This window comes from Pseudonaja textilis, chromosome Z (assembly GCF_049901715.1).
Source record: "Pseudonaja textilis isolate UNSWEBS1 chromosome Z, rPseTex1.2, whole genome shotgun sequence".
Taxonomy (NCBI): domain Eukaryota; kingdom Metazoa; phylum Chordata; class Lepidosauria; order Squamata; family Elapidae; genus Pseudonaja; species Pseudonaja textilis.
In genome coordinates this window covers 95,029,939-95,053,002 of record NC_142008.1, presented here as the reverse complement: position 1 = coordinate 95,053,002, position 23,064 = coordinate 95,029,939, and the positions used below count along the sequence as shown (strand labels likewise).

Genomic DNA, 23,064 nt, shown 5'->3' with positions numbered 1-23,064 from the left:
TGGCTTATTGGTAACTAATGATATTACTACAATGAAAAAATGTAATACTTTTGCAAAGTTTCATGGGTGAGGTGGCCTGAAAGAACTAAAATGGAAAATGACATTTTTAATATTTGCCTCCTGGTTGATGGAGCATCTAGCTATACTATAATTTATTTGGTAAAGTCAGACAGAAACAGAACTGGAGAAATAAAAACTCATCCATTCCTGCTTCATTTCCAGAGTCACAGAGAAAGGAAAGTACAATAATTTGCATAAAATAAAAAATAGAAGCAGAAATATAATAGAAGTAGAAAGAATAGAGAACAGAACAGAATAAAATAATAAAGTAGAATAGTTTATTGGCCAAGTGTTATTGGATATGCAAGGAATTTGTCTCCAATGTGTATGCTCTCAATATACATGCAAACAAAAAATTAATATAAAAATAATGATGCTTACATAATCCACAATGTCTGTGGTGGGTGGGTGTTTGTGTGGATGTTTGTGTGTGTGTGTGAATGCATATTCACCGGAAGCTTATCTACATGATATTGTGTTGCAGTGGTTAACCTGATAGAGGGGTAGAGAGAACCAACCATAATGTAGTATAAGAAACTCTTTGGGGGGGTACCGAAGGTTGGATTCACTTCACCAGTGAGTAGATGGCGAGTCTGAACACTACTGACTCTTTGTTTACAGAAACAATGAATTGAGACTGAAGATGGTGACTGGACCACCTCATTTAGTTGATAGGAATTTTGACAATAAGTACAACAGTTTGCCTATACGAGTATGTGTCTTGCATGTGTCTATTTAATCTTTTAAAAAGGAGTTGTTACTCTCCATTATAAAATAAAGTTTTTATACTTTTTCTCACTGGGGAATAACATTAAGGTCATTCAACATTTGGCAGTCCTGCAGGGATCTTTTAGGACTGTTAACATACTAGAGCATAGAGGAGTCTTCCTCAATCTGGAAACATCCAGGCATGTTGGTATTGCAACGTCCTGAATTCCTAGGCTGCAACGCGATGCTACTAGATATTTTGGAAATTGCAATATCAGCATATTTGGTGAGCGCCTCATTGGAGAAAACTGCATTACTGAATAAGTTGTCACTGTCCTCACTGCCATTACATATGTCCTTGCTTGTAGTTCTCTATTGGCATTTCATGCAACTTTAATCTTTTGCAAATGGATCCAGCTCATAGGATATTTGGAACAGTATATGTAATGTAATAAATGTAAGCATCATAGGAAGAACTTGCAGATAGGCCTCATTTAGCAATCACAATGGGTTCTAGTGAAGTGATTGCTAAATGAACCAGGTAACCGAAAGAGACAGAGACACAAAGTAAAGATTACTGATTGCTATGATCACATTCAGGTAGAGTTCTCTCTTGCAGTAACACCAGCATTATTGTAACTCCAGCATGCATTGTTGTAAGGTGCAAGGTGTAAGTATGCACATTATTTGCAACATACTAACATTTATTACTGTCATATTCTGAATGGTGCTATCCAATGCAGTTGCTAAATGATTACTTTCTGTTTAGGAAATAAAATGTCAGTACTACTTTGGATTCTTAAAGAAATTTCTAATATATAAGATAGTGGGCAACTAATGAGTGCTTTTCATCTGTCTTTTTCTTACAGGGTGGAATTCCAGAATAAATTCTACATGGGTACCGGGTTCAAGTTTCTCCCTTTCTCATTTGACAGTATCCGTGATGGGAAATTTGATGAATAATCATCTTGGAGACATAATACCTGGAAGTGTGACACTAAATCCAGACCTTTACTGCATGTGTGTCTAGTTTTCCATTGTGTCCATAATATTCTAGTGATAATAATTTGATTTTATTCATTTAAAGTTTTTATTGAAGGAAGAAAATCCTAAGAGGATACTCAGAGAATTTCAGGGGTGGGGGAATTGCTAGCAAAATTAAACTGTACTTTGGGCAAGTTTTAGATAAGTCCTTGGTTTTATACCACAAGTGCTGACAGAGGAACGTTTGTGATCATTGAGAAGGATGTCCTGGTGATCTGAAGTTGTCTTGTTCCCCAAAACCATGGTGTCTAAAAGAAAAAAAAAATCCATGTTTCTAGTCCTATTACTTCAGATTTGGGGAAACACCTATATTGCATACATTTGTTCTGACAACTTGATGATTAAAGGGGGCTCGATTATTCATCCATCCAACACACTTTCGTTTAGACTTTCAAAAGGACATTTATATTTCCTACAGATTAAATTTGCTAAGTACAAAAGTTGTAATCGAAAAAACAGTCTTGTTTGCAGTAACCTGCTTAAATGCTAGCATCCCTGTATTTTTTTCTCAGTTAAATCATAAATCAAAGGGATGACAATGTACCAGAAAAAACCTTCACTATCATTTGACAGATATTTTAAGCATCTGCCTCTGTGCAGGACTTTTTCCATATTTTAAATGTAATTTTAATCCCTGAAAACCATATTTTTGGTAACATTTGAAGCGTAAACTAGAAAATCCCCCAAAAAAAAACCCTTTGCATTTTGGTATTGTCAGAAATTTCTTTTCCTAGATGAAAAGAGAAGGCAGAGGAGCAGCTTACTTGCTTACCCTGTTATAGCTGGACTCTGTTTTGCTCTACATGATTGATTAATTAATAAAACATTTAATAACACTGGCTAAAGCTCTGAGCTGAAAACTCAGAATCTTTCACCTCCATTCTCACATGACCTTGACATATATTACTGCTGTAAGGAAAAACTTGGCTACTCTTGGCACATCTAGAGCTGAACAATTCAAGGGAGTGTGGTAACTTTACAGGAGCAGTAGTAGCAATATATATGTTTTTAGGACAGATTCGCCTTGAAAATAGGAATTGCTTGAGGGTAACATCTGCCTTCTGTTTGTGTGTGTTTAGATACAGCAATGAATCTAGCATTGTATGCCTCTGTAAGATGTAAATTTATGCTGTGGGTGTCGTGTTGTGTTGTGTTAAATAAATGTGCACTTTTTTGAAAATCTTTCACGTGCAGGCTTCAGGGCACTTCATTGGCATTTAAAGAGTGATCTTTGATTTGATGTGTTAACCTTACAAGAGGGTGTAAAATCAACACTTTTTATTGGAAACTGAAATTATAGCTGTTGCTATTGTGTAAAATGCAAAAAAAAAAACCGTTTTGACAACTATAATATGCAGTAAAGTTTTCCGTATTTTCCTCATCAACTAATTGTTGTTATGTATTAAAACAGTTGAAGTCACCTGTAATGTCTTGTGTTTTTTTAATTTGGGGGATGGGATGGATGAGGGAGATTAAGAGAAGAGAGTGAACACAAATTTAGGAACATAGAAAAAAAAATACTATAAAACAGGTAATTCCAAAAGCTAAATTCTGGAATCAGTTACTAGGTAAAGTTCTTTTTTATTGTTGTTGCTGTTTTAATCTTTGGGATGTATTCAGGTTTGGTGTTTCACTATGATGATTCCCCTTCAATTATGCTGAAGTCCAATCCCATCCACTACAATCAGAGTAGTAGTTTAATTCTGCTATCCCTTTGCTTATAAAACTTCAACCCACAACTTTCCACCCACAAAAGTGAAAAAGTTTTCTTTAAACAAACTAACTCTTGGGAAATTTATTTATTTGATATATATTTCTCCTTTTTTTTTCATGAGCTGGGGCAGCACACATAGTGCTTCCTCCTTTTATTTTCCTCTGCAAAACAAACCTGCACAGTAGGAAGGGCTAAAATAATTAGTAGTCGTCCAGTGAGATTTCATGGCCAAGAGTGGAATTTAAATCTAGGCCTCCTCAGTGCCATTTCAGCATCAAAGCCCTTACACCATGTCAGTTCTATATTTCAGAATTCTGAAATACTCCAGTTTGAAGCTGCCTCATGTTCCCATCTCTTTTATTAATACCAGATTCTTCATTTTCATTGAATTATTAGATCCATACATTTGACTCTGCTGCCTTTTGTGACCCATGCTAGTCTATGGGCTCTGTCTCTTTAATCTTCCAGGATAAATTCCAACATGATAAAATTTTTGCTGGGATTGAACCTCACCAAAAGTAAATGCCAGTCTTTCCTAAGCAAATTTATGGATTTTAATTCCCAAAATTCTCAGCAATGACAATTCTGAATAGGGAATTGTAGGAATTGATGTCCATATTGGAGAGTACCACACTTTGGAGAGATTTGAAGAAGGCTTGTACAATAGCAGTGACTGCAACTTTATATCTCTAGTCCTTAATAAAGCATTTCCTTCTATTTTTGCTTAGCTATAGGAGGATCAATCTGACCATTTTCAACTCAAAGGTATGTGCACAATTTCCCAAAAGAAGCTGTGCTTTAATGTCTTAAATCAAAAAAGAAATGAACAACAAATATTGCTGTTAAAGTATAAAATGGAGTCAAAAAGCCAGCCTATCCAATGGAAATTAAACATCCTACAGAAGCGGTAGATTATATGTCTAGATAGCAGTTGCTTAGGGACAGATGTGGATGACATTGTCCATGTATCTTATGAAGTCTTGTTCACAGGAGTGTGTTCATTTTAATAAAATGCTTTAAGGCCGTCTGTGTCAACATTTTTCAACTTGGCAACTTTGAGATGTGAGGACTTCAACTCCCAGAATTACCCAGTTATCAGGCTGAAAATTGATCTGTGTTAATATCACATTAAATCAGTTATTTGCAAACTGGAGCAGTCTATATGGGAATCAGTAAATCAGTTGAGAGGGATAGAGTTCGAAGGCATGCAGAGCTGTCTCCTTTTTCTATTAATACAGCTTGGCTGCTCTCAGTGTGTGCTTCAAAAGATCTCCATTGATCAGATTTGTCTGGCATAATTTGAATATTCTGGTGTTTCAAAATGGTTGGCAAGATATTCGTACATGGTTTAGAGGGAACAGTGGGTATTTACTTGTACATGGTTTAGAGAGGACAGAGTGAATTTTGCAACCAGTCAGAAGCCTATGTTTTTAAAAAGGATGAGACAGCAAACATTTCAATATATATGCTTGTTCTGTTGCGACATGTTCTGTTGCAAGAGAGTGCCAGGAACCAGTTCTTGAAATCACATGAGCTTTAAGCCTTTTTTGCTCTGTCATAACCTAAATTGCTTCATTCTTAGTTCACAATTATCCATCTCGGGGATATTTTAGTTCTCCAGAGAAATAAAAAGATATGACTCTTGCTATTAATAGATCAATTGCAGCTTCTGGAAGAATTTGTTGGTAGGCTATGATTGGAATGGACGCTCTTATGCTTCATTCTGTTCCTGTGGAGAAAAACAATCCCGGTTTAGGACTTGCTTGTCAAACACTCTTTGAATCTATTACTCATTACCCATTACCTAGGCTGCAAGAAAAAGGGCCAGTGGGACACAGTTTGTAGGCCATAAGCTGGTTCTTGGGAAAGATGAGATCATTTGGTAAATAGGCTTGTCACTGTCAGGCTCCGCAGTCCAACTGGGCTTGCCGCCCAATCTGGAGCTTGACACATCAGAGGGACCAGCCAGCGTGTCGGATGGAGCACTGCTGCAATTATGGATAATGGCATTACCAGCCTCCCGGATAGTCACTCTCGTCGATCCTACCAGCCTCCTAGATCGCCACTGCCGATCTCGTGGGCAACTTACCAGCCTCCCAGACGACCATGCAGATCGCGAAGATCGGAACAAACCTGAAAGGGGGAGTGACTGGATAGCTGGGCTAGAAAAGGACCTGCTGAGAACACCACACACATTGGGGGAACGGATAGGTGGGAATGGAACAAGAAGTGAGGGTGGATGAATACAGGGAAAACACAAGCATAGGGCTAGGCAACAAGAAACAGGCATGGGATGTAGGTGCAGGGTGTTAGATACTATGGCAGATGTTAGGCAGGCGGGAACAGCTGGGAGGGGCTGGATTAACAAGGGTATATTAAATGCTCAGAGGCTCTCAGAGCTAACTTTGATCGGGTTTGATCTGTTCTTGTCACTCAGGATGAAATACTGGAATAAACCAAGTAACTATGAAACCTGTAAATGACTTTTAATTTGCGAGTAATCCTCTAGTAGAGGCTGAGAGTCATGCTTAGCTATAGTCGACTTACAACATTTATTTAGTGATCATTTAAAGTTACAACGTCACTGGGGAAAAAAAAGATTTATAATCATTTTTCACACTTAGGACCATTACAGCACCCCCATATTCACCTGATCAAAATTCAGATGCTTGACAACTGAGTCATATTTATGATAGTTGCAATGTCCTGGAATCATAGGATTTTCTGACAAAGTTATTAGGGAAGCCAGATTCACTTAACAACTATGTTACTAACTTAACACCTGCAGTGATTCACTTAACAACTATGGCAAGAAAAGTAGCATAATGGGCAAAGCTCACTTAACTAATGTCTCACTTAGCAACAGAAATTTTGAATATAATTGTGGTTGTAAGTCGAGGACAATCTGTAGTGGAATATTAGTCTGTGCAAAGCAATTTATACATTGAAATCAGAATTTTGGGCAAGTGCTCCAATTTGAAATAATCCTGCCCCAGACCTGATAGGTAGGGTCTATGATGACTTGATACTGCTAGCTCAGCCAGCAAGGGGCAGCTTCACTACCGCCAACCCTCCTCTGCCAACTCAGTACTGCCATTTCTTTGCAGGACATCTTGACACCAGAAAGTTGCTGCAAGGAAAAGTCATTGTGGGTGCTGGATGGAGAGCCAGATGAATGAATGGGCTTTCAGAAGGTGGTGACAATAGGTTGGGTCTGCCCCAAATGCTGAATCGGCAGTTCGGCTGCAGCGAGGGATGGGGCGGATGGCAGACAGGCAGCAATAGGCTTGGGCTTCTTATTTTGACACCCCCAGCCATTGCTTCTGAACCTTGAGCTGGCTACACCACAAGTTTTTTTTTTTTCAAGTCCTGGCTCTGCCAATTTCCCCCCGAATATGCTGAGTAGACAAACCTTGCATCCCAAGGCTGGACAGTCCAACTTAGCAGCATCAAATCCTCCCATTCCATGAAAGATAAATAAATACATTTGTTTTAACCTTTAATATAGTTGATATACTGATTCATTTATTTGTAATGACCAAAAATGGATTATAACAAATCTTGACTTTGCACATGCTCTCTCTCTCTCTCTTTTTCATATATCTTTCTGTCATAATAAATGTGTTTTATTTTTTTTTAAATACAAAAAGATGTTCTGTATTTGCTGCTACATATTAATCCAATTATTTTTTCCTTCCCAGAATTAATCCTATTTAAAGGTAAGCTGTAATATTTCTATTGAACACTAGAACTTTTTTTTAAAGCTTAGGAAAGTGATGCTGTGAAGAGGATGTGCGCTTAAATCTCTTTCAAAAATGGTTTCAGAAATAAAATTTTCTCTTTCAATACATGAGACAAGACTGTAAAATGGGAATGGGTAGTCAGGGATTCAGTGTATCATGCCACAGTCTTGATATGCTGATGCAGCAGACTTCTAGGTTAAGCCATAATATGTTATATTTGGCTGTAATGTTTAAATAAATACAACAGTTGGTTGTGTAACCTGAATTAACTATGTTGAATGAACCCAACAAATGGGTTGTATATAATAAGCTCAACTCCCTTTGATTTCATTGGAGGCTTTATATCAGGATCTAGGCCAATATTATTTATTGTCTGTTCTGTTGCTCTCTGTTGAGCCTTGGGCTTTATTTTTAATTATCTTCCCTCATGCCTTATTTTTCAGGTTTCTCCCTTTACAGGATTGTTGACATAATATGATGAATTCTGCTTGCAGTCTGTCTCATATAAATTTTTTACTTCTCTGGAACAATTTTTTTTCTATTTTTATACCTATTGTTGCCAATCTTATATTGCAAATACTTGGGACAGTGGCTTCTGTGCTTTACAAAAGTTTCTAACAAAAGAAACAATTTGGTAATTATAAGACAAGTTTGCAGTTAATGCATGTTATAATATAAATCAAGAGCACCTCTGAATTATCCAGTGAGTCATTACCATTTCTAAAGAGAATCAGAAACAGCAGCTTTCAGAAAGGCTAGACTTCCAGTACCTTAAAAAAAAGGAAATTTATCACTGGGGTGAGTGGGTGTAAACCTGTGGGTGATTGTTGACACATTCTGAGGGAAGTGGGAGGGCAGGAACAACTGACAAGGTACGTGAAATTATCGGGAAGCTGAACTGAACTGACTACTACTGCCTGCTTGTGTCTGCTGATTTCAGTGAATAATTTCACAGTTGCTATTCACTTCCATTTCTGATGCCCAGACTGGCAGAAAGGCACCAGTCAAATCCATGAAGGACAAGTACTGTATCTCTTTTATAAAAATAAAATTGATTCTTTCTCTCTCTCTCTCTTCCTCTCTCCCTCATGAATTTCTCTATATCTATCTGTCATCTATCTATTTTGTGGGAGTTTCTCACATACACAATGCTCTGACCCCATCGCTTTAGTTCACCATCCTTTTCTGGCAAATCCAAATGATAATTTGCCCCCCCTCCCCCCCCCGCATATTTTTAAATAACATACTCAAACAGGTGTTGGAAAAGTGGGGTAAGAAAAGAGCTCCATGATGAAAAGAAAAGTAGTTGGTTGCTTAAAATTTGAGCCCTGTGGGGGAACAAGATTAAATTTTGATTATGCCTCTAGGAAGGGTGTATATATTTTATTTGGCTGAATCCCAAGTCAAATTGGGGTTCTGTGATGAGACATGATATTTCTTCTAAGCTAATGCAGGCAACATGGGGAATGGCACTGTTCCTATAGGGAGGTTTTTTGGCAATTTACAGGCTCCATGCCACCAAAATATTGTTTTAATTAAAAACTAATGGAAAACAAAGCACAATATTCAGCATCTTCTTTATTTCTAAGAATGTTCCTGGACCCAAGACAAGCCCCATAACTATTAGAAAATAAAAAGATGTGATTGGTTTTTCTGATAGTGGCAGTTATTTTGTGAATATACATCATGGAACTCACAGGGTATATTTGAGCCAACATTTCCTAAATTACAGGATGTAAATGTAATACATAAGGAAAATATAGCATAATCATATAATACAGTAATAATATACAGACAGGTGGTTGAGCAACTGGTCCTGTGTCACAACCAGAACAATCTAGAACTGAACATATTTAAAACTGTAGAGATGATAATAGATTATAGGAGGAGCCCTCCTATTCTACCACCTCTTACAATATTATGCAATGCAGAATCAACAGCAGAGACCTTCAAGTTTCTGGGTTCTATAATCTCCCAGGACTTGAACTGGATACCTAACATTAGCACCATCATTAAAACGGCACAGCAAAGAATGTTCTCCCTGCACCAATTCTGAAAGTTCCCATTGCCCAAGGATCTGCAGTTCTACAGAACTATTATTGAATCTGTCATTTGAAGTTCTATAACAACAGATAGTTAGGACTGCAGAAAAAAAAAACCCATTGCAACCAGCCTGCCTTCCATTGAGGACCAGTATACTGCGTAAGCCAGAAAGAGGGCTGAGAAAATATCTACAGACCTTTCACATCCTGAACATAAACTATTTCAACTCCCCGCCTTGGGATGCCGCTATAGGGCGTGGAAGACAAAACAAGACACACAGACTGCCCACCCCCATGCCATCACTCTGATGAATAGAGCACTGTCTTATACCCCAAAATTCCCTCAGCAGTGTCTTATATCTAAGAATATTTACCCATGTTCTAGGGCCATATTACTATTATATTTCTCATAGTTCCTATTGCCTCCTACTGGTATCTTACGATTATATTACTTTGTTGTTTGTATGTATCAGAGACAAATTTCTTGTGTGTCCAATCATACTTGGCCAATGAAGAGTGCTCTATTATTCTCTTCTGTTCTATTCTCTTCTCTTCTATTTCTCGTCTATTTCTATTATTTCTATTCCATTCCATTCTATTGTTTGAAATTCCAGATATGCCTATTGTCCCAAATACCTTTCATTTGTAAAATGAATTCATCCTGAAACAATTAGAATTAAATTTGGATTTCCTGAAGCTTTGTGGCAGTCATTTAAGCTTTTTCCATCTACTTTCTCCCTATACATGGAATCCATTCATGGTTGGTGGGAAAGAAAACTGAAATGAATAAGATATCAATTATGTAATCATATTTTATTAGGGGCTACTTGATGGAAGTGCTTGGGGAAAGCCAGCTGAATCTTACACAATGGTTTATTCAGCTCTCTGTGGTTTGGCTAGTTCAGTCTCAACTGAACAGGAATGTTTGAAGAACATTGGTTAAGGTGGTAACAGCAAATTGCTTGTTAATTTTGTATTTTCCAGCGTCTTGCTTTTCCTCAATAGCCTTCATTCTTTCAACCAATTCCTATTTTAACCGCCTAATTCTTAAAAGTATTTCATTTCCATTCATTTATATCCTGATCATTCATAGAATTTTCATTTACCATCGCTACTTATTTTATGTTAGTCATATATAGAAATTATATATATATATATATATATATATATATATATATATATATATATATATATATATATATATATATATATATATATATATATATATATATTTTCTTTCACCTCTGATGCCCCTAGATGTTAGATTTTTATTTGGAAAAGCTCTATGCTCATTTTTCAGTATTTTTAGCAAAATATTTGTAATATTCATAACTGTATTTGTCCTTGGTTTTTCTTTAATATCCAATGTGTGATTTTAAAATTAGTTTTGTACTGTATTTTGTTTTATAAATGAATATTATTTGTTTATAAAGCAGTCTTAACTATTAATAAAGTGCATCTTGACCTTTAATATATTATTTGACACTATAAAATCCCTCTGTTGTGGCAGCATTATGTTTATTATTCCCTAGAGAATGAAAGATTAAAAATTGAATTATCAAATAATGGATAAAGGGATCTTAAAATGGCCTTTGCCAGGACCAGTTGAAGGGGGTTGCAGCAGTTATTATAAAAGAGGGTGGATCACTTTTAAACAATTGTTATTAAAAATAAAATTTGCTACAGTATTTGCTTTAAAATTCCAATTGATCAGCTTAATATTCTTTTTTATGATTTTCAGCTGAAAAAAGGGAGCTAAGAACTTTCTCCATTTGCTTGTCTGTCTTCCCACTTTGAACAAGACAGTGTGCTGAAAATAGAACAGAATGGGAGAAAGTTGATATTTGGAAGATCAAAAGAAGAGTTGTGTTTGAAAATGAAATATGCCCTTTGTATATAATGCTCTGAGAACAAATTTGAAAAAGTGGTTAAGGCATCAGGCTCGGAACCAGGAGACTTGTGAGTTCTGCCTTGGCCTGAAGCAGAGGTGTATAACATTATACATTATGTGAAGAAACTGAGTAGGATGTTTCCTCCATCTTCTGTTTTCTGACACCTTCTAAAGAAATTGGGTAATAATTGTTCAGAGGTAAAAGGAAAGGTAGAGCATTCCACAAAAGATGACACTATTCAATTTGAAATTATAGTATAAGAGGATAAACCAAATGGATAACTAACAATGGCAAGTAGTCATGTTTTATATATATACTAGCCTGTAACCTGATGTTGCCTAGCCAACTTTTTATGCTTTTCTAAGTTCACATGTGTACATGCAATAAAAGCGCTGTGTTCCTTGCTAGGAGAGAAGCTTCCAGAAAGAATTCTAACGGGTTTAATGAGTTAAACCTCTCCAGAAAAGAGCCTTGAGGAAAATAAATAAATAAAAACTGAACACTTTCAGAGCAAATGTCATCATCTATTTTAGACAGTGCCACTCCTCAACCAATCATGGTGTATGATCAAGTTATTACTTACAGGCCTAATTTGTTCTGCCTCAGCTTGATTGTACTTAATTGACATTGGCTGGTGAGTAAAAAAGTAAGCAGGGATTGTTTTAGCATTGGGATGAGGTGGGGGTTATTTGGGAATTCCAGGGCTGTAAACTAGATTACATTGGGACTCAAAGGCACATTGTCCAGCAGGATGTATGTATATATATAATCAGTAGATGTTGAGCCTGATTTGAGAATGTCATTTTGTTTCCTTTGTCCTTTTAAAATTATTTCCAGCCCAATGGGAAGTTGGAAAGAAATGATATTGGAGGAGTTTAAGTTCTCTTCATACCAGTAATAACTGAAACCAGAACAGCACCAAATTTGGGGAAAGCTGGTAAAAGGACAATCAAGATGAAAGACAGAGCAGCTCTGACTGGAGACTACAGAGAAAATTGAAGAAGAAAAATCCCAATGCTTCTCTATGAGAGAAACAGATGGAGAGCACCTTGTTTCCTTCTCACCCCCTTTCCCACATGTTAGAGGACCCACAGTAGAGCAAATGCAGCTCATCCTTAACACCTACTTGCGCACACAGACACAGCACTAGTGAAAACAGAATAATACAGACAAAACTCATGTTTACACACCCTGAATATACTCCCTCTAATTCACACACTTGGAAGCAACCTCACTTTTAATGTTGTCTACATACCATTGCTATACACAGAGACAGGCTGTATGCCACACTCTGGTTGTTTCATGAGGAGAAAATGTACACACCTTGCCAACATCTTCCCCAAAGAAAATACAGATGTCTTCTCTAGCCTCTTCTGGTAAAAGGATTGGAAATGATTCAGAAATCCTGCTCTGCAGTTTCACTGCCTTGTTTCTTAAGGAAGCGCTATTTCTCTGATTTTGCTGCCACCTGTTGCTCATGTATTGCAACTGCAGCTTTTCTCTGCAAATTCTGTTACTGTACTGCACCAAGCATAATTTTTGAGGTATGTGTTAATTAAACCTGAAGGCTATTCATTGCATGTAGGGTACCCCAACCCAAAGCATATTTATGCTTCCTCATCCTGGCTCAGGGTGAGGAAGTATTATCTAGTATTATCATTACAAATTATAATAGGTTTTCCAGATTTTCTATAAAATACTGAAGTCTGTAGTGATTTTCAGTCATCTAGGTCATGGTTGTCCCAAAGGTGATTTACCTGGAGGCAACTGGACTTTCTTGTTTGTTCTTTGAAGACATTTTGCTTCTCATCCAAGAAGCTTCTTCAGCTCTGACAGGATAGTGGGGAATGGAAGGATTTATATTCCTTGCAGACCGCTGGTCATTTGGATCCTGTCAAACTTGCAGCCCATGGGCCAGATATGTCATGCTCTGACCTTGCCCATACCTGGTTTAGTGAAGAAGGAAAAAGACACAATATGTCCATATTCAGTCCAGAATTTAAAATTTCCCAGCTGCACCATCAATTTCCCCCCTCATTTCTTGCCTGTGATGCTTGCTTCTCTTTGCCTGTTAACAGAGGCAGCTCCGAATCGCACTAAAAGACATACCCAAAACATTTCTATTTGCATTTAACATGTTTAGAGTATATGATTTATGGTCAGTCATTGTATATATTTACATACATATGGCAGTTATCTTTCATTAAAATATGTAATGTGCTATCATACACTGTCTGGGACAGCATGAGGTAAGTGTGAGCTATGAATCAGCTGCTCTTTTGCTTGGCTTCAGGCTGGGCCTAAAATATTGTTTTCCTCAGTGTTATGTAGAGTTAGATGCAAAAGGAAAGCTAGGCTCTTCTATTTTCAATAGGGTCTGAGTTCTGAGTGTTTAAAGTGATCATGACTTGCCCGTCTTTGTAATTAAAAAATACTAATTAAAATAATACATGTCTTCTTCATATTAATTTTGTAGGTCTCAAAAGGAGATTCATCCTTCAATGAATCTTGGTGTAAGTATGGCTGGCCTTTACTTTACTTCCCTCTCTAAGTATTGTAATTATAAAAACTGATGAGTTAGTGTTTTGATCAAAAATGTGTGAGATCCGAACTAAACTCTGCCATCTCCTGTTCTTAACGAATTCTAAAATGGAGGGGAAACAAGAAGGATTCCAGCCTGAATACCACCCCCCTCCGCTTTTAAAAGGCTATAAGAGCTGTTTTAATATGAGGTCAATTTTAGTTGCTGTAAAAATTTCCTGTTTCCTATTTCTGCATTTGAAGCTTCCTTCTCAACAGCTTTGGCTAATTAAAGCAAAGAGTTTTCTGTGACAGACAGATGTAAAAAGGGGCAGGTCTTTTCCTGTCCTTAAATTGACCAATGAAAGAGAGAGGGTGGGACTTTCTGAATTCCTCTTGCTCATCATGTTGTTTGCTATCTGGTGGCCTCAGGAACCTTGGGAATGAGTAAATAAGATTATTGTTGGATAATAGAAACAGAAACTATATTTAAAAACATTATCAAAGCTGTTTTAAAACATTTGGAAAAAGAAATTGCTAGGCACAAAAAGCAGAGCTTTCATAAGTAACTACAGTAGTAATTTCATAAGTAGTTACTGTAGTAATAATGTACTGTAATGAAAAAAGCTTTAGTCTCATAATTTGATTTAGTTTTTTTTAATTTTATATTGCTCTTTTCCTTTGAATGTTCATGCAGGGTCCAGAAGGAGAGCCTTTTCTGTCTCTGCTCCTGCTCTCTGGAACATCATCCCCTCCTCTCACCAAGTTGAGAATAAACAAAGAGCTGTTTGTCACTAGCTGAGAGTCCTGCCTCTTCCCTCGACCCACACTCAACATTGGTGATGAAGGTGGGATGTGAAGAGAACAAAGGACAAAGGAGCTGAATTGAATTGGGCATCCTCATGGCATCAGCCATCATCGCAGTAAGTCAAGAGTTTGCATTGGCCATTCCAAGATGACCACACCCTTCCCACCAGCTCCATACAAACCAGCTAAAGAAGATTGGAAATCGTATATGGATCGATTTCAGATGTTCATGGAAGCAAATGATCTTCTGGGATTATTGGACAATAGGAAAAGAGCACTTTTCCTAAGCTACTATGGACCAGAAATTTTCAAAATGGTTAAAGCCCTCTCGCCACCAACAGACTTACAGACAGTAACTTGGACAACGCTTCAGACCACGCTTTGAGCACACTATGTGCCCACAGCATCAACATTAGTTAAGCTACATGAGTTTTACTGCAATGATCAAAAGGAAGGTGAGACAGTCAATGACTTTGTTGCAACACTAAGAGAAGTCGCAGCTGACTGCGAATTTAGTAATCTACAAGAGGCAATGCGAAATGGACTCGTTTTGGGTTTGAAAGACCTAAACTTACAGAGGCAATTATTAGCTAAGACTGACCTCATGTTCCAAGCCTCACTAGACGAAGCCACAGAAACTGATGAAGAACTTGTAGTCTCAAATAGATTTTGAGATACCACATAAGTGTTTAAAATTATTTTTTTTATGGAATTACAAATTATTTTCAGATGAATGGGCACACTAGAAGAAAGCAAGGACAAATCACTTTCAAATTGTTCTTAAATTAAACTACAATATATAACTCAATCCAAGTAGCTTTAGGAGGTGAGCTTAAGAAAGACTTTACCTTTTAAATATGTACAAAAACCATGTGAAATCTGTGCAGTGACATCTATATCCATTGCATGCTGCTCAATGTAAAATAGCAGGGGGGGAACAAAGTCCCAAATTACATGTTGATAAGAAATTGCAAAATAGATAAAAAAGTAGATTTTAAGGTGATTTTGTTGAACATAGATATCCAAAAATATTTTATATACTTGATGAGGATGATGTCTAGAAGAATGTGAAAACGTTTAACCCTACTCCACTATAGAGCAAAAGGAAAAACTAAAACATAAAAGGTGGCAGAGCTCCTTCCTGTCTAATATTATGATCTATCCCTGCTGAAATTCTGTTTTCTTTTGCTTCCGGCACCATGGAAAAATCATGGAAGTAGGAAAAAATATGCAGTGTGTTTATTCAGATAATCACATTCACAACTTATTAAATAGCTAGTATTTCTGGTATAATGAATATTGGACTGTGAAGTGCAATTTAGCTTAAAATTCCAACTCAGTTCTAAAGTTGATGGGCTGACCTTGGGCCATTTATTATCCCACTTGCTGATCCCACTTCATAGGATTATTTTGAAAGATAATCCATGAGTATTTAAATAAAAGTTTGGAACAAATTTGACAATAAATATTGAAAGATAGCACAAATAGCATAAAAAAACAACAAATGAAAGAATTTACCATTATTAACTTTGGTGCATGAATGCTTCATCTTAGCAATATAAACATGATCCAGCTGAGTTATCATAATTTTCTACTTAATAAGTAAATTAATACCTAGGCCTCCATTAAAATAAATATCTCCACATACATCTATATTTTCAGAGAAAATATATCTGTTTTTTAGGACTTGCATTTTAGCAACCTGATAATATAATCTTACATACATCTACTCAGAAAAATCTTAGATAAATGTGTATAGAATTATAGTTTTAAACTGCTTAAATTTGGATGGATTATTGCTTGTATAAACACATACATAGACATATCCATATCTATCTCACTATGAGTGTTCATTGTTGGGATGGTATGCACTCACATACACATACACATACACAGACAACACACAGACACAGACACACACACGGGAGTGCTGGGTCTCAGTTTAAAATATTAAACATCCATTATTTTTCTATCTCTTTAATTTCAGACATAAATTTTGTTTAGGATTACTGCTAATTATTTTGTATGAAAAATGCTGCAATTCACCAAATTCAAGACATCTATTTCTCTGCAATATATAACTATTAGTAGAAACTGAAATAACCTGTGGTTGTAACATACCTTGATGCTTTTAACTTTTCTCTTCTGCTGTTTCTCAGATGTATCAGTCCTGGACTTCAGATGGAGAGAAAGCAAAAAAGCAGGCATGCTGATGTAGAAAAATACATGACTCTGTCAAGACTGATGGCAACCATTAAAGGGCAGAAAAATGGAACTTATTTGCTCCTGAGAAGTGCAATACTGATGCCTTTTCTGGCAAATATTTCCTGCCAAATATCCCTGGCACTGAATCCTGGCTGCTCTCTTTTCTTGAAAGAACAACTGCTCAGGGTGAAAATGTCAAATCTTTCCCAGATGCTTTGCAGTGGTATTAAGCCTAGTCATGTTCAACTCTTTTGTCCTGTGAGTTTTGTTCTTTTGCTTTCATTTGGCTTCAATTGTCAATTCTCAGATTAAGATTTGCCAGCTGGTTTCTGTTAAAAGAATGCAGGCTGAGATGAGAGAGCAGGGAAAGATGCTGGAATCCAACAGCCTAGAAAATCATGGGGGATGGGGTTACTGTTGATCCTTTAAGAGCCTCAGCTCTGTTCTGCAGTATATTGCTGTGTTAAAGGCAGCAGGCTCTTTAAATGTAAAATACTAACTGATGAATTGCAAGCTGAGATTTGGTTAACCGATGGACTGCTTGCTGCAAAGATTTCACCCTATCTTTACACACACGCACATATACACACTTTTCATCACTAGATTTTGTGTGTGTGTGTGTGTGTGTGTGTGAGAGAGAGAGAGAGAGAGAGAGAGGGAGGGAGGGCTTTGTTTCTATTGGCTGATTCTTGCCTTCCCACCCACATCTATTCCACATCACCTTGGTGTCTCCCTAAATAAAACCAGCCCTCCTTATCGCAGCAAGGAAATCAAGCAATAGAGTTGCAATGGATTTTAAATAAACACTCCCCCCCATCATTGCCAGGCTGCTGAGAAGCACGCAGGAGGCACCTCACCAACTGCTACTGAAACGCACATACATAGCTACCTTGCATGCTTTCTGACTCTACTGCTTCTTTCACCCCATGAGTGAGGGCTGGAGTATACAAGAAGCTGGCTGCAGGCAGAGGATAGAATTGGTACTTTTATGACCAATTCTTTCTCCATGGATTTGAAGGACAGCACCAGTGAGGGAAGCCTAGGGAGCCTTCAGCCTTCCAGCCTCCAGATTTTTGCTAACACCTCAACCCTACATGGAATCCGCCATATCTTTGTTTATGGACCTATGACTGTGCGGCGGGCACTATGGGCTCTAGCGTTTATAGCTTCCCTGGGCCTCCTCTTGGTAGAGAGCTCTGAGCGAGTGATTTACTACTTTTCTTATCAGCATATTACCAAGGTGGATGGGCTCGTTGCTAACAGCTTGGTCTTCCCAGCTGTCACCATCTGCAACTTTAATGGTTTCCGCTTCTCCCGTCTCACCACCAATGATCTGTACCATGCTGGTGACCTTCTAGCTTTGCTGGATGTGAATTTACAAATCCTTCACCCCCATCTTGCTGACCCAACAGTCCTGGCTATATTGCAAGAGAAAACCAACTTTCAGCACCACCGAGCCAAGGTCTTCAGCATGAGTGAGTTCCTAGGGCGTGTGGGCCATGACATGAAAGAGATGCTGTTGTACTGTAAGTTCCGGGGACAGGAGTGCAGCCACAGGAATTTTACAACTGTGAGTATAAGGAACAGACTGACTTTCTTATTACCTTAATAATGTTACGGTAACAATGGGGTGTACCTAGAATTGATAATTATATTTATCTTGGCTTCTCTTGGTGAGAGAGCAGATCTGAAGTGAAGTATGCTTAATATCCTTGTGGGAAATTTGGGAGATTTAAAATGGGAAGTCAACCTAAATTAAGGAATTGAGGACTGTTTCCTGGGAGATTTCAACTAGCTTTAGAGATTGGTCTGTTCAGACCCTTGATGACGATATTGCATTGAGATTTCCTCAAGGAAACTAGCTTATTTTGCTGCTGAATGATGATCGGCAACAAAGCAATACTGAAATAGTACAGTACTTTCTGGTTGATATGGTTCATATATAGCCCATCGGTTGATAAGGACTTACAACTTAAATAATGTCAAGCCATAATGTATTTTATGTCATTGCAGGGGTTTCTTTTCCAATGAGGGAGGGCAGCCTGTCAAGCCCAAAATTGACATAAGTGTAGCCATTTTGTCTTAGTATATATTCTTTTTTCTTATTTTCTCTGTGGCAGTAATGGGGGGAAGGGTTTTGGGCTTGACACACTCCTAAGTGGGGAGGAGTGGAGATAAACAGAGTGTTATGGTTAGGTGATCTTTTTTCCTGTGGGAAAGTGCTTGGGCACCTGGAGGTGGAGATTTATGACATCAAGCAACGTTGAATTACTTCTATTGGAGAATGTGACTTTGGGGGGTTGTTTCTAACTTCTAATATTGTGGGGTAATTCCAGGTTGGGTCAGATCTGGAATTACCATGGACTTTGCCAATTTGATGCTTTCCTAAATAAAAGAAATCTTTTTGAAGATGGACTTTGTTATTTCCTTTTAAAATGGATTCATCACTTGGAAACCTGACAGATAATTTTATTCCTTTCACTCTTGGTAACAATTATTTCCTATTAAGTTTTTTCCAGATCCTTACACAATATTCTGAAACTGGATAGCTTGAGGACAATGTTTCTCTGTAGTGATTTAGTGTTGGTGACCTAGACTAAATTTGTGGCCTAGAAGAAGTGTAGAGTTTTATGAGTATTAGGGAGTGAAATATGGAGCCTATGCCATGCTAAATATAGTGATCTTTTCTATTTCATTTCTTCTAAATGTTGTGTAATGGACAACAACATGAAGATGCAGACTGTAAGATAAGTATTGTTTCAGTTCTCATAGGCCATATGCATTCATCATTTCATAATTGCAGCATCAATTGTTGATTTTTAAGTGTGTGAATGAAGTATGAGAATAAGTATAAAATATTAATATTTTGACAAACTACACATAGTAAATACAATATTTTTCAGTTAACTGGCTTCATACATCATCCCAAGCTAAGTAATGGTGCAACTAAATAATGTATAAACATAGAAATTAAATAGATCTAGGCTTGGAACTAAAAAAGAAGTGATATGTTTCATAGTTATGGCCAATTGCGACATTAAAGATGAGGATCGGAATCGAAAAACCAAGATGACTATTTTTTAAAAAATAGTCAACATAGGAAAAAAATGAGTAGGATAGTCTTTACCAACTTTATGTCATCCAAATGTCCAAACTGGTTTAAAATTTTGTATCTGAAGTCACAACACATATGGAGGGCACTAGCTTAAAGAAACATTTTCTATACTAATTATTTTGTCCTATTGGCTTTCTTGTGTGCTTTTTGCAGCATTCTGAAATGGAGAAGTTAAATAAGTGAAGGTGATGGGCAGTGAATATTGGAATAAAGTTTAATTTCTTCTTTGCTCAGACTTGTGTAAAAGTCACCAAGAGATGAGTTTGAAAAAAATGTAGTATTTTTTTGAAATTTACCAACCCCTTGTTTTCAGATTAAGGCAGTGTTTTTTTTCCCAAAGAAAGTTTTGTCTTAATTATATCACACATTAAGGAGACATTAACAGTTTGGCCTTAATTCATAACAGTACAGAATTTAGAATATCTATAAGGTAAAGGCATTTCATATATCCTGTTATAATATATCATGTAAAATAAGGAGTCCCTTATTAGAAGGTTGAGACAGAAAACGATTTGCTTCAATAGGATAAATCTAGCAGGATCAACTCTTTAAAAAGCTTTGTTTGCTCATATAGATTTCCTCCATTGGTCCACTCTTGCCCTTCTTGGTATAGTATGAAGCACATTGCTTCTGTCTGTTGTGAAGCAATCCAGCTATATGTTTAAACTGCATAGTTGAGTTAGATTCAGATTGTAGACTTTTTAATGTAATTTAGATTTTCCATCATAGTACCTGGCTTCGGAATAAATTATGTGATTAAAAAAAAATAAACATAGGGATTACTGACAATGGGCGTGTTGTTATGGAAAGAGGATATTATACTTTTCTGATGTTTGGAAACTCACTGTTGTGATGTAGACAGGATTGTAGCTATATGTTAAGAGCAAGCTGTCAGGATGAAAACTTTGGATCACAGTCATATTCATTGACAAGCCGCTGTTTAATGGACCTTTACTGAAGAATAATATTGCAAATTGATATAAAATAATAAATTCTAAATTGTAGTCTAGAAATGGAAAGTTTATTGTTATGGGTATATATTTATCAGAAGTGAATTTTCCAATATTCCTAACTATCTGTACCTTAAAAAAAACACAAAACAAAACTAATGTGGAGGAATTGGGCGCATTTGCTTGGAAACTGCAGTAAGAAAAAATTGCAGAGAAATGCACGTTTTGATGTTTTCCCAGGAAAAACATGGTAGCATATATATAGGGCCTAGTTGGATAAAAAGTGTTGAGTTGCTTTCAGTGAGTAAAACTTACCACCAGGAAAAGAAACTTTCACCAGGAAGTGAAAGATCTGTTGTTCAGTAGTTCATTTCAAATTGTCATCAAATACATAAGAGGTTGAAAATGTAAGCTTTTAGATAGCAAGTATCAGCCAAAATAATAGACATTACCAGGTTGGTTAGTTAAAATGATAACCCACTATAAATTAACTGTTTATTTATAGGGTTGTACCAGATAACTTTATTCTGCTTTAGGACATCACATGAATCCTGGCCATCATAACAATCTCACTATAATGCAACTGGCATACCCCACCTGTGCAGGCAGAGGAGGCATGCTGTGGATCCCATCAATCAAGGTCCAGCTTCTCTGCTGTGACTCCTATTTTTGGAATATCTTGTCCCTGTCCCAGAGTGAGATCTGGTCCCATCCCCCTGGCCTTCTGGAAGAGCCTGAAGACCTGACTCTGCCAGTTGACTCGGGCCCCCAACAGGGGATTATCACTCTGGAAGTGGTTGATGAACCAATAGAAGATTCCACCTCCCTCCCCTGTACATCTTGCTCCCTTCTTCCCCATCTTTAATTATGATTTGTATTTTTGCACTCTTATTAAAAATATCTATCTTTCATATTGTAAATTGCCCAAAGTTACCTAAGGTAAGATAGGGGACAAACAAACAAACAAAGTCTGATTTCTACATGAAAGATTGAATCACTTCACCTTGAACTGAAATGTTGAAGTGAACCAATCTGATTTTACCAATTTTTTCAATCCAGTGGAAAGGAACTATTAAGTATATTTCAGAATCTCACTTTAGCATGCGGATTGAAGCAGAGCAATTGCTCCAGTCAGATGCTTTAAAGTTTGATGCTCTGCTTTGGAAATATGTTTGAATTGAAATTTTGATTAGTTTGAAATACTCTTTTGCACAGCTTTAATGACTACTAAAACATTTGAAAGTGTTTTGTTCCTGATATTTGTAAGACTGTGTGATATATGTTTTGGAGAAGGAGCAAGTTCATGTTTACTCTATTGTGCTACAATGATAATAATTGACTAAGAAAGAGAAAAAGAGTGGTCCTGTCCCCAAAAGCTCTTGAATAATTTTAGATATTGTTGAAATTAAAAGAGGCAAAATGGTAGAAGATAAATATACATTTGTCTTTTATATTTACAGATCTTCATTTGAAACTTCATTTAAGTTATATATGTATAAAATAGTTTCCTAGTCAGTGCCTATAAAAGAAAAAAAAGCAGTTTCAAAACCTCTATTTAGAGTTATTTAGCCAAACCTTTATTTTCTGATCTTGAGTCAGAATATTTCTTCAAACTATATCTGTTCTTAAACATTACATTGACTTTTAGTTTGTTCATTAGTTATTTGATCCCAGTTCTGCTCCTAATCCAAACATGCTAACCATACCTGATTTAGCCTTAATAGGAAATAACACACTTTTGAGTCTTGGTAATGATTATTGTTAGAAGAGAAACTAACAGGGATGCTTAAAATAGTTATTGATGGGGACACAACTGAAAAATAAATTAGTAGCCATTTTGAATTATATTTACACATTGTCTGTTTATGAATATTACTTCAGGCTTGAATCTCCATTATTATGTATCTAAAAAGCCAAGAATGATTTCAAATATGACATTACAGATGCTAGAATATAAAATTTGCTTCAGTTGAAGAACCTTAAGTGAAAAGTAACTTTTGTGGAATATGTATATGAACAACTCTCAAAAATCTAATTTTGTTCATCATCAAATACGGTGCTATACAAAATTATTTTAATTGCTATAATTAATGCAATTATCAGCCCTTCCTTTAAAAAATATAACCTTGATTCTTCCAAATCAGTGCAGGCCAAATTTGGTTTATTTATGCAAAGCTATTTGAAATCATTATAGTATTTAAATTACCAAAAATAAAAGCCAGTTTTATTTACAATTTTCTCCAAGTTTTCACCACATGCAAATT

At 36.6% G+C, this 23,064-nt stretch overlaps 2 protein-coding genes and 1 long non-coding RNA gene across 17 annotated transcripts in view; 2 read left to right on the top strand and 1 right to left on the bottom strand.

Annotated features, from left to right (window-relative positions):
- The window catches only part of ATP6V0A1 (ATPase H+ transporting V0 subunit a1), a 49,462-nt gene extending 46,230 nt beyond the window's left edge, over positions 1 to 3,232 (top strand). For all 14 annotated transcript variants that reach the window (XM_026710886.2, XM_026710885.2, XM_087918463.1 and 11 more), the window contains one exon: positions 1,638 to 3,232. In XM_026710886.2, coding sequence (XP_026566671.1) covers positions 1,638 to 1,731 — 94 coding nt within the window. In that variant the 3' untranslated portion in view covers positions 1,732 to 3,232. The remainder of the gene's footprint in view (positions 1 to 1,637) is intronic.
- LOC148124160 (uncharacterized) lies at positions 1,903 to 17,351 on the bottom strand. Its single transcript, XR_015740465.1, has 3 exons — positions 16,652 to 17,351; positions 12,961 to 13,149; positions 1,903 to 5,255 (listed from the first exon to the last, which is right to left on the bottom strand). It is a non-coding gene; the product is annotated as an uncharacterized LOC148124160 (long non-coding RNA).
- A 71-nt stretch (positions 17,352 to 17,422) lies between these two features.
- PRR29 (proline rich 29) overlaps positions 17,423 to 23,064 on the top strand; it is a 614,550-nt gene continuing 608,908 nt past the window's right edge. Inside the window, exon 1 of one of the 2 annotated variants that reach the window (XM_087918468.1) lies at positions 17,423 to 18,305. In XM_087918468.1, coding sequence (XP_087774594.1) covers positions 17,724 to 18,305 — 582 coding nt within the window. In that variant the 5' untranslated portion in view covers positions 17,423 to 17,723. The remainder of the gene's footprint in view (positions 18,306 to 23,064) is intronic. The other variant, XM_087918469.1, reaches the window with a different exon arrangement.